This window comes from Leptonychotes weddellii, chromosome 15 (assembly GCF_054177405.1).
Source record: "Leptonychotes weddellii isolate Sample4059 chromosome 15, ASM5417740v2, whole genome shotgun sequence".
NCBI lineage: Eukaryota > Metazoa > Chordata > Mammalia > Carnivora > Phocidae > Leptonychotes > Leptonychotes weddellii.
Window position 1 is genome coordinate 49,278,504 of NC_138383.1, and position 14,741 is coordinate 49,293,244.

The window sequence follows — 14,741 nt, forward strand, 5'->3', positions numbered from 1 at the left end:
AAAAAAAAAAAAAGATCTAGTCTTTTAGCAAATGTCATGTATACCACACAGGATTAATAACTATAACTTCCATGCAGTATAGATATCCAGAACCATTCCTCTTGCCTAATGAAACTTTGTACCCTCCCCGCCCAGTTTTATTGAGATATAATTGACCTATAACACTGTTTAAGGTGCACAACATGATTTATGTATTTATTGCAAAGTGATTGCCACAATAAGTTTACTCAATATCCATCACCCCACACAGTTACAATTTTCTCTGTCTCTCATTGTGAGAACTTTTAAGATCTACTGCCTTAGCAACTTTCAAATACACAATGCAATATTAACTATAGTCACCATGTTGTACATTATATCCCCAGAATTTATTTATCTTAAAACTGGAAGTTTGTACCTTTTGACCACCTTCACTCATTTTCGCTACCTCCCCACCCCCTCGCTATGGCAACCACCAATCTGTTCTCTGTTTCCATGAGTTAGCATGGTTTTCCCCAGATTCCACATATAAGTGAGATCATACAGCATTTGTCTTTCTCTTATTTCACCTAGCACAATGCCCTCACGTTCCATCCAGTTTGCTGCAAATGGCAGGATTCTTTTCTTTCTCGTTGAATAATATTCCACTGTGTGTGTATAGAATTTTCTTCATCCTTTCATCCATCGATGGACACTTAGGCTGTTCCCATATCCTGGCTATTGTAAATAATGCTGCAATGAACATGGGATACAGATATCTTTTTGAGATAGTGGTTTCATTTCCTTTGGACATATACCCAGAAGTGGATTGCTGGATCATATGGTAGTTCTATTTTTAATTTTTCGAGGAACATCCACACCATTTTCCATGGTGGCGGCACCAACTTAACATTCCCACCAAGAGTGCACGAGGGGTCCCCCTTTTCCACATCTTCACCAACATTTGTTATCTCTTGTCTTTTTGATGATAGCCATTCTAACAGGTGTGAGATGGGACCTGTGATTTTGATTTGCATTTCCCCAATTAGTGATTTGGAGCACCTTTTCAAATACCTATTTGTCATTTGTATGTCTTCTTTGGAAAAATGCCTCTTCAATCCCTCTGCTCATTCTTTTGATCAGATTGTTTGTTCTTTTTGCTACTGAGTTGTAGGAGTTCTTTACATATTTTGGATATTAACCTCGTCTCAGAGCCATGATTTGTACGTATTTTCTCCCATGCCTTACGTCGCCTTTCCATTTTGTTGATGGAAGGAGCCCTGCTGTGCAGAAGCTTTTTGATTTGATGTGGTCCCACTTGCTTAGTTTTGCTTGGTTGCCTTTGCTCTTGGTGTCAGAAACTTCGCACCCTCTGAGCAACATCTCCCTGTTTCCCCCTCCTCCCAGCTAAGTAGATTTTTAAAGTGTTCCGTATTTCCCAATCCTATTCGTTGAATAATCCATTCTTCCCCACAGATTTTTAAATGGAATTTTTATAGAAAATGCTTACATAGGGGCGCCTGGGTGGCTCAGTCGTTAAGCGTCTGCCTTCGGCTCAGGTCATGATCCCAGGGTCCTGGGATCAAGCCCCGCATCGGGCTCCCCGCTCCGCGGGAAGCCTGCTTCTCCCTCTCCCACTCCCCCTGCTTGTGTTCTCTCTCTCGCTGTGTCTCTCTCTGTCAAATAAATAAATAAAATCTTAAAAAAAAAAAAAAAGAAAGAAAGAAAATGCTTACATATACGTGCCTGTATTTTGTGTCTTTAATGTTGTATATGTGATGTATATTCCTGGCCCAGTACAATTCTGTTTTGTTTTATTTTACTTTACTTTATTTTTACATAGGCTCCATGCGCAACACAGGGCTTGAACTCATGACCCGGAGATGGAGAGTCACACGTTTCACTGACTGAGTCTGCCAGGCGCCCCAACTCTGTTTTAATCACTACAGTTAAATACGAGATTTTCATATTCACAGCTCTCCTTCAGTGCTTTCCTTCTTCATTGTGTTCTTTGCTATTTTCATGCATTTTTCCAGATACGTCTTAAAATCTTTACACAAGCGATCTAGGGACTGTGGCACTTTGATTGGAGTTGTGTTGAAATGGTGCATTTGTTTGGATGGAATGATCTTTATAATTAAGATTCCCACTTAGAAACAGGATATGGCTCACTGTGTAGTCAGATCTTCTGACATGGCCTGCAGCACAGTTGTTTTCTTTCATATAAATCCTACACATTTTGCAAATTTTTGTTCCTTTCATGAATGAGGTCTTTTTTCTTCTTCCATGTCGTCTTATAGCTGACGATTGGGTATGTGCAGGAAAAAGCCGCCGTCTGTTTTTGCTCTTGTTTAATCTGGAACATTTCACCAATTGCGTCACCGTACAGGGCCGCGTTCATGTTCATTATCATTTCACTTTTTGTACATGTGCTGACAATAAAAGCAAAGCAAAAGCCTTTCTCTTCTCCAATATTTTATTTCGAAGATATCAAACAGGTAGAAAAGTTACAAGGACTTTACAGTAACGACCTATACACCTGCCGCCCAGAGGCTACCACTAACGTGGTACTCCACCTGTCCTTGCACGGTCTCCCTACCCGTGGTTTACTCTTCACTAATGCATCTTCCACATTGTTGAAACAGGCACCGACCTCATCCGTGAAGGCCTTCGCTAGCTCCCCCCGGGCCTGAGGCCGAACTGTCCAGCCTAACCGACAAGGCCCTCCACAAGCTGCCCCCCACCCACCTTTTCAGGATCACTTCCCAAAGCTCTTCTTTGCGTACGAAGTGTTCTTTACCAGAACGGCTCTTACCCAGACCCAATGAAATCCTATTTCCCTTTCATCTCCACCTGAAAGAGCACCTGCGTTGCCGAGCCCTGCCAGCCTTCCATGACTGTAGCAGTTGCCCCCATCAAGCTCCTATAAAGCTCTGGCCATGGCATCATAACATACTATAAATATTCTGTATATGTCTGTCTTCCCCGCTAGACCATGAGATCACCAAAAGCGAAAGCCCACCTCGTTCCTCTCTGTATCCCACTGCTGAGCGGGGTTCCTGACACACCTTGAGGCTCAACAGACCTTGGGTCCAGGAGGTAAGACTCCAAGATGACTGAGGTACACCAAACCCTCAGCTCCCTGGCAGACCGCCTTGGAGTCTGGAGAGCAGAGTACCCACCTGTACAGACATGCCCAGATCTAGCTTCAGCCCCATACAGGGGTCGATGAAGATGGTGAGGATGAGCTCCGAAGGGTCCTGGGCAAAGTGTTCCAGAATGGCATCATGCTCCGCTGTCCAGACGGCATCCGCTAGTCCTGTCAGCACAGCTCGGGACAGGAAAAGGGGCTTCTACAGAAGGAGAGCAGAGAACCGAAGCAGGTACAGCTGTTAGGATGAGTCATTTCTCCCATTCACAAGTGCGCGTGAGGACACGGGAGACGAGAAGTCATAAGGGTCCGGAATGGTGAAGAGAAGGCTGAGGATGAACTGAGTGATAGGTTTCAAGCTTCTGAAGAAACAAGACAATGAGATTCCCTTGTTTCTACAAGTAAAACGAGAATAGATCACTAGACGAAAAGTGGGGGATATTATCTTCCCAAGATATCTCCTTTATGCCTGTGGTTGTAAAAACGCATCGTCAAGCAATCCTCAACCTCAAAGTAAAACTAAGTCAAGGGAACCTGTAGGATATTAGCCTAAAGCAAGCAACCAGGAGCAAAGATGGCAAGCCAGAAAAAGGATAAGGCTGCAGCCTCCCCGGGGTACCGAAGTAATAGGAGATATCCAGTGAAAGCCAACTGGCATAGCAGAAAGGAAGAAGGGAGGGGAAAAGACAAGACTGGGAAACACCAAAGAACACATCAATTAGATGAAAAATAAATTGTGCTCGCTTTGGCAGCACATATACTAAAATTGGATGAAAAATAAATTATAACTGGTGACTCTAAAAAAATTCACCTGTAGAACTCCACTAAATAATTCAGGAAACTTGGGGCACCTGGCTGGCTCAGTCTGAGGAACGTGTGACTCTTGATCTCAGGGTCGTGAGTTCAAGCCCCACGTTGGGTGTAGAGATTACTAAAGAAAATAAATAAGCTTTAAATATTTAAGGAAATTAGGGGCGCCTGGGTGGCTCAGTCGTTAAGTGTCTGCCTTCGGCTCAGGTCATGATCCCAGGGTTCTGGGATCGAGCCCCGCGTCAGGCTCCCTGCTCCGCGGGAAGCCTTCTTCTCCCTCTCCCACTCCCCCTGCTTGTGCTCCCTCTCTCGCTGTGTCTCTTTCTCTGTCAAATAAATAAATAAAAATCTTTAATAAATAAATAAATATTCAAGGAAACTAGAAGACATGAAGAGGAACATGGGAAGTCACTCTGTCCTTCTCCCAGTTCTCCTGGAAGATAAGGAGTCTCTTTCACTTAAAGTTTCCAAATCAAGAAAACTCAGTGCTCTAAGATCTCTCTCATACAAAGATGTCGATGAGCCTATGAGGAAAACACAACGACGCCAGGAAAAGAATGCACAAAAGGACATGAACAGGCGTGTCACCTCATAGAAATCAGAAAGTGAAAATACGAAAAAATGTCCAATTTCACTTGAAATCAAACAAATACAAATAAAAATAGCAAAGATAGAGCATTTATTGCTACGCTGCTCACACACAGGCCTGGAAAGCGCTTGCTGCTAGCATGAGGCCAGAACGTGCCACTCCTCTGGAAAACAGCTGGGCGTCACACACCAAGCTTGTCCCAGCCTGACTCAAGGTGGGGACACAAGGAAGCGACAGCTACAAGACCTGTCCCTCACTTAAAGCTGTCTCCTGGGGGCGTGGGGGACAGGGACCGGATTTGTGGTGAGCAGGCTCCCAGTAGATAGAAGAGAATTCCTCGCACGCCATTGTACAACTAACCCTCGGATTCACCGGTTATTGGGGAAGAATGTTTGTCTCGGGGAAACCCTAACTCACCACATCCACCTCGGGCTCCGGTAATTCTTCCTTCTCTACTTCGGGTTCCTTCAGTGGTGGCTCTGGGAAGAATAAAAATTCCAAGATGAAGTCGTTCCTTCAAAACTTAAACACAGAGTCACCCTATGACCCAGAATCACCACATGACCCCACCATATTCCGCTTCCAGGCGGATCCCCGAGAGAACTGGAGGTGGGGACTCCAACAGACACTCGGAGCACCCATGTTCACGGAAGCACGATTCACAGCAGCCAAAAGGCGGAAACTCAAGTATCCATCAACAAATGACGTGATCCACAAACTGCAGGGGAATATGATTCAGCGCCTGGGTGGCTCAGTCATTAAGCGTCTGCCTTCGGCTCAGGTCATGATCCCAGGGTCCTGGGACCGAGCCCCGCATCCGGCTCCCTGCTCAGCAGGAAGCCTGCTTCTCCCTCTCCCACTCCCCCTGCTTGCGTTCATCCTCTCACTATCTCTCTGTCAAATAAATAAATAAAAATAAAAAGGAACAGAGGTTGGCCACCTTGCCAAACCAGGGAGGAACCAGTCACGAAAGACCGCACGCTGTATGAATCCATTTACAAGAAATGTCGAGAATCAGCAAATCCACAGAGACAGAAAGTGGATTGTTGGTTATCAGGATCTGTGGGGGTGTGGCTGCTAAAAAAAACTAGACTCTGATGCAAGTAAAGATATAGGGTCATCCAGGGGCGCCTAGGTGGCTTAGTCGGTTAAGTATCCGACTCTTGATTTCCACTCAGGCTCCTGGGATCGAGCCGGAGTTAGGCTCCCTGCTCAGCGGGGAGTCTGCTTCTCCCTCTGCCTCCGCCCTGCCCCCTGCTTGTGTTCGAGCTCGCTCACTCTAATAAATAAAATCTTTTTTTTTTAAGTGTTTTCAAATTACAAATATGGAATTATAAACCTGTCCTTCCTTCTTTTCTTAATGGGAATTGAGGAAGGCTTAAGGAAGCAAAGGCTGTTAATACAGACCTCCAAAGGGTGTCTGCCCTTTTACCCATCTTTACCAAGAAGCATCTTAGGCCCTTCTTCGACCCAGCATCTGCTATAACAAAATACCACAGACTGGGTGGCTTATAAACACCAGAAACTTATTTCTCACGCTTCTGAAGGCTGGAAGTCCTAGATCACGATGCCAGCCTGGTCACTTCTTCTGGGTCACGGACTTCTCATGGTGTCCTCACATGGAAGAACCGGGCAAGGGATCTCTCTGGAACCACTTTCCTAAGGCACTTATCGCATCCATGACATGTTTTAAGCCCTCTCATGATTTAAGCACCTCTCAAAGGCCCCACCTACTAATCCCATCACATTGGGCATTAGGATTTCAACACCAAGTTGGGGGGGGGGGATGGCACACAAACATTCAGACCATAGCAGGGCCCCCTGTCTCCAGGGGGACAGGCCTCAATCCCTCCCCAACTCCCAAGGTGACAGGGATTACCGTGTGTTTCGGGGCTGCTCTGGAGGCCCAGAGCCTCTCTGAGCCTCCGTTGGGGTTATGTGTCTCTACGTCAAACAATAAAAAGGCTTAGAGCTCAGGGAGGCCTAGATTCTTTGTATTTGCTGGTCAGTGCTTTCACCTAGAATCTCCTTCCCTTCCCACACTGGAGGGTTCTCCAAACTGAACCTCGCCGCCTCTCCTGCTCCCTCCCTCTATTCCCGGTACCTAGCCTCTGGGAGCCAGTCCCACTTGAAATGCTTCCAAGAGAACTCAGAAGGAAACATGTTGCATATTTCTAACGTCTGGATCCTAGGGACCCCGTGTACCCTGGACCCTTCTCCCACACCCATATTTAATCTCCCCGCTTTTAATATCAAAAGGAGATTCCATTTCTCTCCATCTTGACAGGCTGCCAACAGGGTAAAGAAGCCCCATGGAAAAGAGGAGGGCTATGCTTAGTTCATAGTCATATCTGCACTGTCCAGTGCTCTAAGGGACAGCCCAGGGACAGCGACAGCCACCCAAAACCTTCTAACCCACAGGGCCGGAGTCCCTCGATCAAAGCCACGGGAGGCAGACTCTTTAAACTCTTTTCTCCCCTGCCCACCCCCCCCGATGTAGACATCAGGCTGCTTTTCTCGTGGCCCTGGACCTGAACCTCCTGAGTCGACCGAGGCCCCTGCCAAAATGAAGGCAGAACTACAAGAGCTTGAAACAGATGGGAGAAAGCATCCGTCAGGCTTAGGATTCAAAGGGTGGCAAAGCAGGCTGAGTCTCCATGGTGATGGGCTTAATGGGAGAAAAACATTATTTGTTTTGCCACCCAGGGTGAAAATGGGAAAAAGGAAGAGATCAAACCCTCTTCGGTGTGGTAGGAGCAACCGGGAACACTCGAAGTCAGGAGAAAGAGGCGAAGATAATGGACTGGCTAGCGAGCTCTTGGTGCATTGGTGGGGATGGGGGGGTGGGGCGGATAGGAAGACAGAAAGAACAGGTATGAGGCTGGCCAGGAGGAAAACACAGAAGAAGGACCCCAGCAGCAGGCCTTAGATTCCACCAAATCCCTAGCTTATAACCCAGGAGCAACAGCCCTCAGACCCTCTTTAAATACAAACATTCTGCCTCCAAGCTCCTCCCCAGCAGGTACCCACCAGGCTCCTCTTTGAGGGGCTCAGGCTCCAGCTCAGGCTCGTCAGAGGACAGGGGGTTCTCCGCAGGCTGCGAGGCCAGCTCCGCCTGACCAGCTCTCCTGCGGGCGCCTCCGCGGCTGGCACTTCCCCGGACACTCAGTTTCCTCCTCTTCTCCGCTTTGCTGGACATGGTGCAGGCAGGACCTGCAGACATGCGAGCAGCTGGGGGTCCACCACCAGAGCCACCCTCACCCCGCCCCCCAGGATACTCAGTCCCCTCTGAATGCACGAACTGAGACCCCACTCCGTATCATACTCTCATCTGGGGATACCCACACCCTGCGCCATGAACCACAAGGGGTCTTGCAGAGCTCACTCCCTTCCCTGGGGAATCCCACTTTCTTCAGTGTATTGGGTCAAAAAATCAAAGTCAGTCCCTTAAGGCTTTAGGAATGAACGAAAGTTGAAGAGGGTAGCCTCTAACAGACACCCGCTAAGGAGGACTTAGGAACCCCTCTCTCTGCCCAGAAGTGTCAGAACGGAAAAAACCTACCAAGCTGAGGGGTGGTTGCACACACCTCAACCACCTTACCCCTCAGGGCCATGGGTGAGTGAGAGAAGGCCCAGGGAAGGGAAGACTGTCCCCAGGTTCCCCACCCTTGTCTCTGTGTCAAGTCAATGAAACACCCCAAGATGATTTTCCTATGTAGCTCCTTTCCTCCCAGCTTACTAATAACCACCCCCCAAGAGGGGAGGGGGGGCATGGAAAATTCTCCTCCTACCCACACTAAAATGTTCAACCTCCTTAAGCAAAGAAAAACCATATTTGTGACATGTCTCTCTAGCTTTTCATTGCTGGTGGTCTGGGGGGGTAGGTAGGAACCCTGTTTTGTGTGTACTGAAAGGGTCTCTTAGGGCGCCTGGGTGGCTCAGATGGTTAAGCGTCTGCCTTCGGCTCAGGTCATGATCTCAGGGTCCTGGGATCGAGTCCCGCATCGGGCTCCCTGCTCCTTGGGAGCCTGCTTCTCCCTCTGCCTTTCTCTCTCACTCTGTCTCTCATGAATCAAAAAAAAAAAAAATCAAAAAAAAAAAAAAAGGTCTCTTAGTATAGTTGACTGAGTAATGAAGATGAAGATCATCCCACTCCTCATGCCCTGAGAACAGACTGGGAGAAGCAAGAAGAAAAGTAGAAAAGTCACCCAAGGTGGAATTTCGCACTGCGTCTCGGGGAGAAGGCACTGGGGCCTTCCCAGGCCTCGCCCAGGAAAGCAGGAGCATCTCCGGCCGGCTTTGGGAGTCCCAGGGGCAATGTGGGGCTGCATCCCGCTCAAGCCTGACAGCCACCTGTGGCTCTCCCCCCTCGTCCCCACGGGCTGCCCCAGGCATTGATCACAGGTGATGAGTTGCAGACTTGAAGGATGTGTACTTTGCTCCAAGGAAAAACGTTCTATTGGGCCAAAGCATCGATAAAACCAACTGCAGCAGCGCTGCGGGTCTCCAGAGAAGCGTCGGGCCCGTGCTTCCCTGCTTCCGGGTCGGGGCCCCAGGAGCGTTCGCGGGCCAGGCTGGGGGCACCCTCCCCACGGGGCTCGCCCCCCAGGCCCGCCACGGCGGGCCCCGAGGGGGCTGCTCTGCCAGCCTGGGGACCGGCCCTGTCCTCAAGCGGGCTCCCAGGAGGCAAACTTGCCTACAACGGTCACAACCGCCCCCACCCCGCGCCGCGGCGTCTCGACCCCTACCGCCCCTTCTTCTCCCCTGCCCGCCCTCTGCCCCCTCCACCCCGGCCCCTTCTCCCCGAAGCTTCCCACGTCTCCCCTCCTCCTCTCTGCCCCCGACACAAACCTCACGACGCCGACCCAGTCCACCCTGGGCCGGCCGACCGGCCACTCCAGCTGGGAAAGTCGCCCCGCGAGCCCCGCTCCCGCCCGCGCCTGCACGCGTCGCCAAGGCAACCCCGCGCCTTGGGGAGGGGCGAGCGGCCCGGGCGCGAGCCCGCGAGCCCGGCCTCCACGGCGCAGGCGCAGGGCAGCCGCGCTCCGCCGCCCGGCCGCCCGACTCGGCCCGCGTGCGCCCTGCGGGGACTCGCGGCCAGAAGGGCCAGCCCCCCGCGGGCGGGCCACCGACTCCGGCAGGCCGGAGGGGGCCGGGTGTGGTCCGAGGACGGGCTGGGGGGGCTGGGGCTGAGGGCACGAGCTGCCCCCCCCGCCCCCGCGGGACACCGAAAGGGCCGGGGGAGCCCCCGCGGCCGACCCCGCGCCCGGGTCTGCGGGCTCGCTCCCGCACGCGTCCGGCAGGTGGCGCCCGGCGTCCCGCCTGCGGGGCTGGTCGGCGCTCAGGAAGGCGCTCCAGGATTTCGAGGCAGCCGTGGCTGCGGCTGGGTCCGGGGGAAAAACCGGGGCTGGAGCAGCCGTGCCCTCCCGCTCGTTTGCCTCGCCTGCGCTCGGACCGGGGTCTAGGAGCGCCGGGCCGCGCGGGCGGGGGAGGGCAGGGAAGAACGGAACTGGAATTTTGGGAACCTGGAGGCTGGCTCTGGGAAGCGTCGCCCGTTTTGGGGGGAACGGGAGGCGGGGACTCCCTGGGGAAGGTGACCGGGCCGGGGAGGGGCTCGGCTCTCCGTGAGAACAAAGGCTGAGTCCTGGGGAAGCGGGAGGGGAGGGGGCGTGAGAGGTGGGGGGGCAGACCTCAGCTGGGGCTAGGGGGCGCTGCGGGCCCGGGGCCGCGGACGGGGCGCCTGGAACCCTGGGCTCTGCGGTGGCGGGAGAAGCTGGAACGAGGAAGCGAGTCAGGGGGATGGGAAGGCACCCTCCCTGCTTCCATCAATAGTGCCTAATTAAGACAAAGCCAGCAGCGAGCCCACTGATTACATTTCCATGAGGAGCTGCATTGATGACATTTTCTTTGCTGGATGAGGAGGGGGAGAAGTTGGCACCTCAGTTCCCCCTTTTTCTGGTTGGTGTTCACACCTGACGGGTCTCGTTATGCACCACAAGGCTCTGCTGTCTAGGGGACTCGCGAAGGGCCCTTGGGTTCACCCACACCCAACCCTGACCTCACCGTCCCATCTGTCCTGAGTTCCAGAATTGACCCGCCCCCCCCCCCGGCCCCTTATCTTTAAGGTAGACGTCTGGGTCTTGATTTGGGGCCTCCTGCCCAGGCCAAAGTCCTTCTGCTGAAGAAAAGGGTTGGAGTTGTGAGGGGCCCTGCCACGCCCCAAACCAGCTGCACAGCAAGTGGGGGCCAAGTGGGTGATCCTCTAACCAAATAGGCGGTGGGTGGCAGAGAGGTGACATGATTGGTCTGATCCCCCAGGGAGAAGTCCCAAAGGAGTGAAGATTTGAAGGGAGACACGGGGCGGGGAGCCTTAGAAACTGGGCTCATGGCTCCCACAGGAAAGGAAGGTTGTGTAGACCCCATTTCTCTTATGACTGCCCCCCCCCACCCTTGGCTGTGCGGAGGGATCCCAGCCGCCTGCATTATGCTAAATAGGTAATCAAACATCTCGCTTTGCTAATTACTGCTCAATCGGATTAAACGCTGCTGAAGCTCATCAACAGAGGTGGAGGTAGGGGGAAGGGCTGAGGGGGAGCCAACCAGAGCTGCGTTGAGAGTCTTGTCCCCAGGGGCTCCAGGGGCCAGCCAGGGCACCAAGACGCAATACCCCCCAAAGGGAAGGGACAGAAGAGGTGTACCCGTAAGCCCCTTACCCTTACTGCATCCCCCAGCCTCAAGCCTTTCCCTCCTCCCAGACCTTCATTACCCTCAGAACCCAGGCATCCGGCCATTCCCACAGCTCCCCACTCACAGCCCTGTCCCAGATTTAATAAGTTCTGTTCTCTCACTGTCAATATTGGATGTCTCAGAGCGATCTCCACGGAGAGAGGGGGACTCTTCCCTTGCTTCCCCCCTACCTTGGCCGTCTTTTGCCCGCCCCAGTCTCTTTGTGCCCCCAACCTTCTCTAACTAGCTGACTTAATGAAATGATATTAAAGTCTTAAGCAACCCCCAAAGAATGGTTGTTATGGTGAAGAGAGTGGGCAGGACGCCTGGGTCCCTGAGGGGAGCAAGGGCTGAGGAGGGGGAGAGTGAGCCAGAGGCAAAGGTCTAGAGGCCTCAGTCCCCAGTGGGGAGCAGCAGATCTGGGGTGAGCCGGGGGCTGGACCTCTGGATCTTGGCGGGAAGCAAAGGGAGTGAGGGATGGGGGCCGGGAGAAGGTGGGAGAGAGGACATTCACGGAGTCAGGGTCTCAGCCTGTTGTCCAGAGCATCCATCAGGGATGGAGAGGCCAGCTGGGGGGGTGGGGGGCGGGGAGGTGGGAACAGGGCCTCTGTCCCAGCAGCCTCCTGCTGACTGTGCCCTGGGCCGGTCCCGTGAGAACCAGAGTAGATTCCTCTTGAGCCCTGACTCATCCCTCTTCCCCCCTTCTCCCCCAGCAGACCCCCACAGGTGATTTGTAGCTGATGCCCTCACAATGGTCGGGGCCAGGAGAGAGCCGTTCCATGACATGAAGAGCTGAGAGCTTCCAGAAGAGAAGAGAAAGAACAGAGGCGAAGAGATGGGAAGCCAAGCCCTCCCCCCAACCTCCCCCCACCCATCCCCATCTCACTCCCCTGGGGACCCTGGCCCAGCCCCAGTCCCCTTGGGGTGGTGGGAATCCGAGGACATTTGGCTGGGGCTGATTGATGAGGGAGGAGGCAGCCACCCCGGGCACTGAGACTGCTGTTTGCTGAGCACACAGATTGCTCCCCACTCACCAGCTGCCGCCCGCTGAAGCTGCTCAGTCTCACCACCACCAGCAGCAGCAGCTCCAAGCACCAGAGCCGGAGGGAGCTGGTGCCTGAGTTTCTGAGGGCACGGGGGGGGGGGGGGAAGAGGGAGAAGCAGGAACCCAAATGCTTCAATTCCCCGTGGGAATCGGGGGGAGCCCTGGGACCTAGTCCCCTGAGAACTCCCTTCAGGACTCCACCTTCCCTGCTACCTCTCAGACATCTCTCCTCCTCCTGCCCTGCATTCATTCCTTTCCATGCTGCCCCCAAAATTCTGAGCCTATCCCAGCCAGCCCCCTGCTTCCAAGCCACCCTGCGGCATTTCCCCCAGCCTGCCTACAGATCTTGAAACTTTCCCTGGGGGAAGGGGGGGCCCCCTGTTTGCAATTCCCCACATAGCCCCTTAGGAAGCTCCATTTTTCGTGCTAACTGAAATTCCACTTGGGATGTCGACCATTCCCTATCAGAAATTCCCACGGCAGCCCTTTGCTCTATGCCCCTTTCCTTAAAACCCCCCAACATAACCCCACATACACACACACACGTCCACCTAATTCATGTCCTGCAAAGTGTGAGCCTCTGTGTGCAGCTCAGCCCCCAGGACAGCCTCTGCTGTTTGGGACTGGGGGTGGGGGTTGGGAGGGTATGTGCAGCTTTAGCCTCTGTGGTTCCCGGTTCTCTGGGCTCCCCTACTTCCTCTCCGCCTGCCCACTCTAGACCCCCTACCAGCAGCTGGGCCATGGCCCCCACAAAGCTCAGAGCATCCTCCTTGCCCTCCCAGAGCTTAAAATGTAGTTGAGGAAAACGCAACTCACGCACAACACCCTAAGGGGAGAACAGGAATACCGAGTTAGACCAACTTCCTAAATGTGGATTCTAGACCCTACATGACTTGCCCCCCTGCAGGCTGAGGCTGCAGAAGGACAGGACACATCTGGGACGTCTGCTGGTTGCGAGGTCCTTCTCACTCTTCCCAAACATGCCAAGATCTCACCTCTGTGCTTTGCACTTGCTGTTCTCTCTGTGGGGTGTGCCCTTCCCAGAGCCTTCCTCCACATCACTCACTCAAGGTCGGAGTCAAATGTCACCTCTTCAGCGGGACCTTCCTGACCTCCTAACCTAAAGCACCTCCCTGTTACTCTCCATCCTCTTCATCCTGTTACTCTGGTTTGTTTATATCACCTGTCACTGCCAGAAATGTTATTAGGTTGTCCCCCACCCAGACATGGGCTTGGAGAAAGCAGGGACTTTGCTGCATTTACTGTATATTCCCAGGGCCCCAAACAGTACCTGGAACAAAGTACACACTTAATAGGATGTTGAGCAAATATTCGAACAACAACAAAAAAAATGAATGTGTTCCTGCCCCCTCTATTCGTTTCGCGGTAGCCGTTACCTGGGGGGCATGTTGGCGTGTTTGGACCCAGAAAGAGAACAGGATGGCATGTGTGGTTCTATGTGGAAGTGACCAGTTGTTTCAAATAGCTCGAGAGCTACGCATGTGGCAGGCTGCAAGTCCTGTGTTGTCCCTGCGCGCGTGCGGAGGGGGAAGAGTCCAGAGACGCCAGCGTTCCGAGGGGGTGTGTCCCAGGATGTTGTGCAGAATGTGCAGCTCCTGTCCCCAGCTGTGCATCTGTCCCCAGGTGTCTTCCTGTCTCTCAGCGTGTTACGATGTCTTGGCTGCTTCGGGGAGGTGTTTGTCACCGAGACTATTTATCCCCACTTCTCTTCCCTCTCATCGTCCCTCCACCTGCGCCTCTGGAGGTCTGTTGGGGAGGGCGGGTTGGTTCTCCCTCGGCTCCCTTGCCCCCTCACACACACAGCCCTGCCCCAGTCTTGGACCCCTCCCTTTCTCACTGGGCCCTGTTGCTGGGCTCTGGGTTGCCATAGTGACGGTTGCCAAGTCCCTGAGGCTGATAGCCAGCGATGGGGCTGTCGGCTCCATCCACGCGGGAGGCTGAGGGGGGCTTCCCATTGTGTGGAGAAGGGGATGTTGCCATGACAACCAACCCCCACTAAGGGGCAGGGACCAGCCCTTCCACCCCCCTCAAGCCTCCCCACCTCAGGCTGCCCCAGTGCGGGCTCCGAAGGACAGGAGTAAATTCCAGACAGTCCAGCACCTGGCCTCCGTTGGCAGCTCCCCTCCCAGAGCGCCCGCACCTCTCAGGCCCCAGGAGTCTTGCTTGGACAGGAGGAGGGGCAGGGGTTCCCTTGGACAGAGTGGGGCAGGAGGACCCCTTGACCTCCAGGCAGATGGGAGACAGCGGGAGGGGACCTAAAGTCAGGGGAGGGGCGGGCAGGGCAGAGGCTGTGACCCCTGCCGACTAGCTCCAGAGATGCTCCTGGCTGGCTGCTTTTGTGGTTGGAGAATGGGGCTGAGTCTAGGGGGCTGGGCACCCAGGGGTTTTTAGGGAAGAAGAGCCTGGGCTATGGGTACACAGGGAGCCACCGGGCAGGCAGC

At 53.5% G+C, this 14,741-nt stretch overlaps 2 protein-coding genes across 2 annotated transcripts in view; one reads left to right on the plus strand and one right to left on the minus strand.

Annotated features, from left to right (window-relative positions):
• The window catches only part of DNAH2 (dynein axonemal heavy chain 2), an 82,560-nt gene extending 73,114 nt beyond the window's left edge, over window positions 1–9,446 (minus strand). Inside the window, exons 1-4 of the mRNA XM_081805789.1 lie at window positions 9,360–9,446; window positions 7,539–7,721; window positions 4,926–4,987; window positions 3,141–3,311 (exon numbers count right to left, since the gene is read on the minus strand). Coding sequence (XP_081661915.1) covers window positions 3,141–3,311; window positions 4,926–4,987; window positions 7,539–7,707 — 402 coding nt within the window. The 5' untranslated portion in view covers window positions 7,708–7,721; window positions 9,360–9,446. The remainder of the gene's footprint in view (window positions 1–3,140; window positions 3,312–4,925; window positions 4,988–7,538; window positions 7,722–9,359) is intronic.
• Window positions 1–14,741, plus strand: part of FXR2 (FMR1 autosomal homolog 2) — a 126,668-nt gene that overhangs the window by 32,571 nt on the left and 79,356 nt on the right. The window lies entirely within an intron of this gene.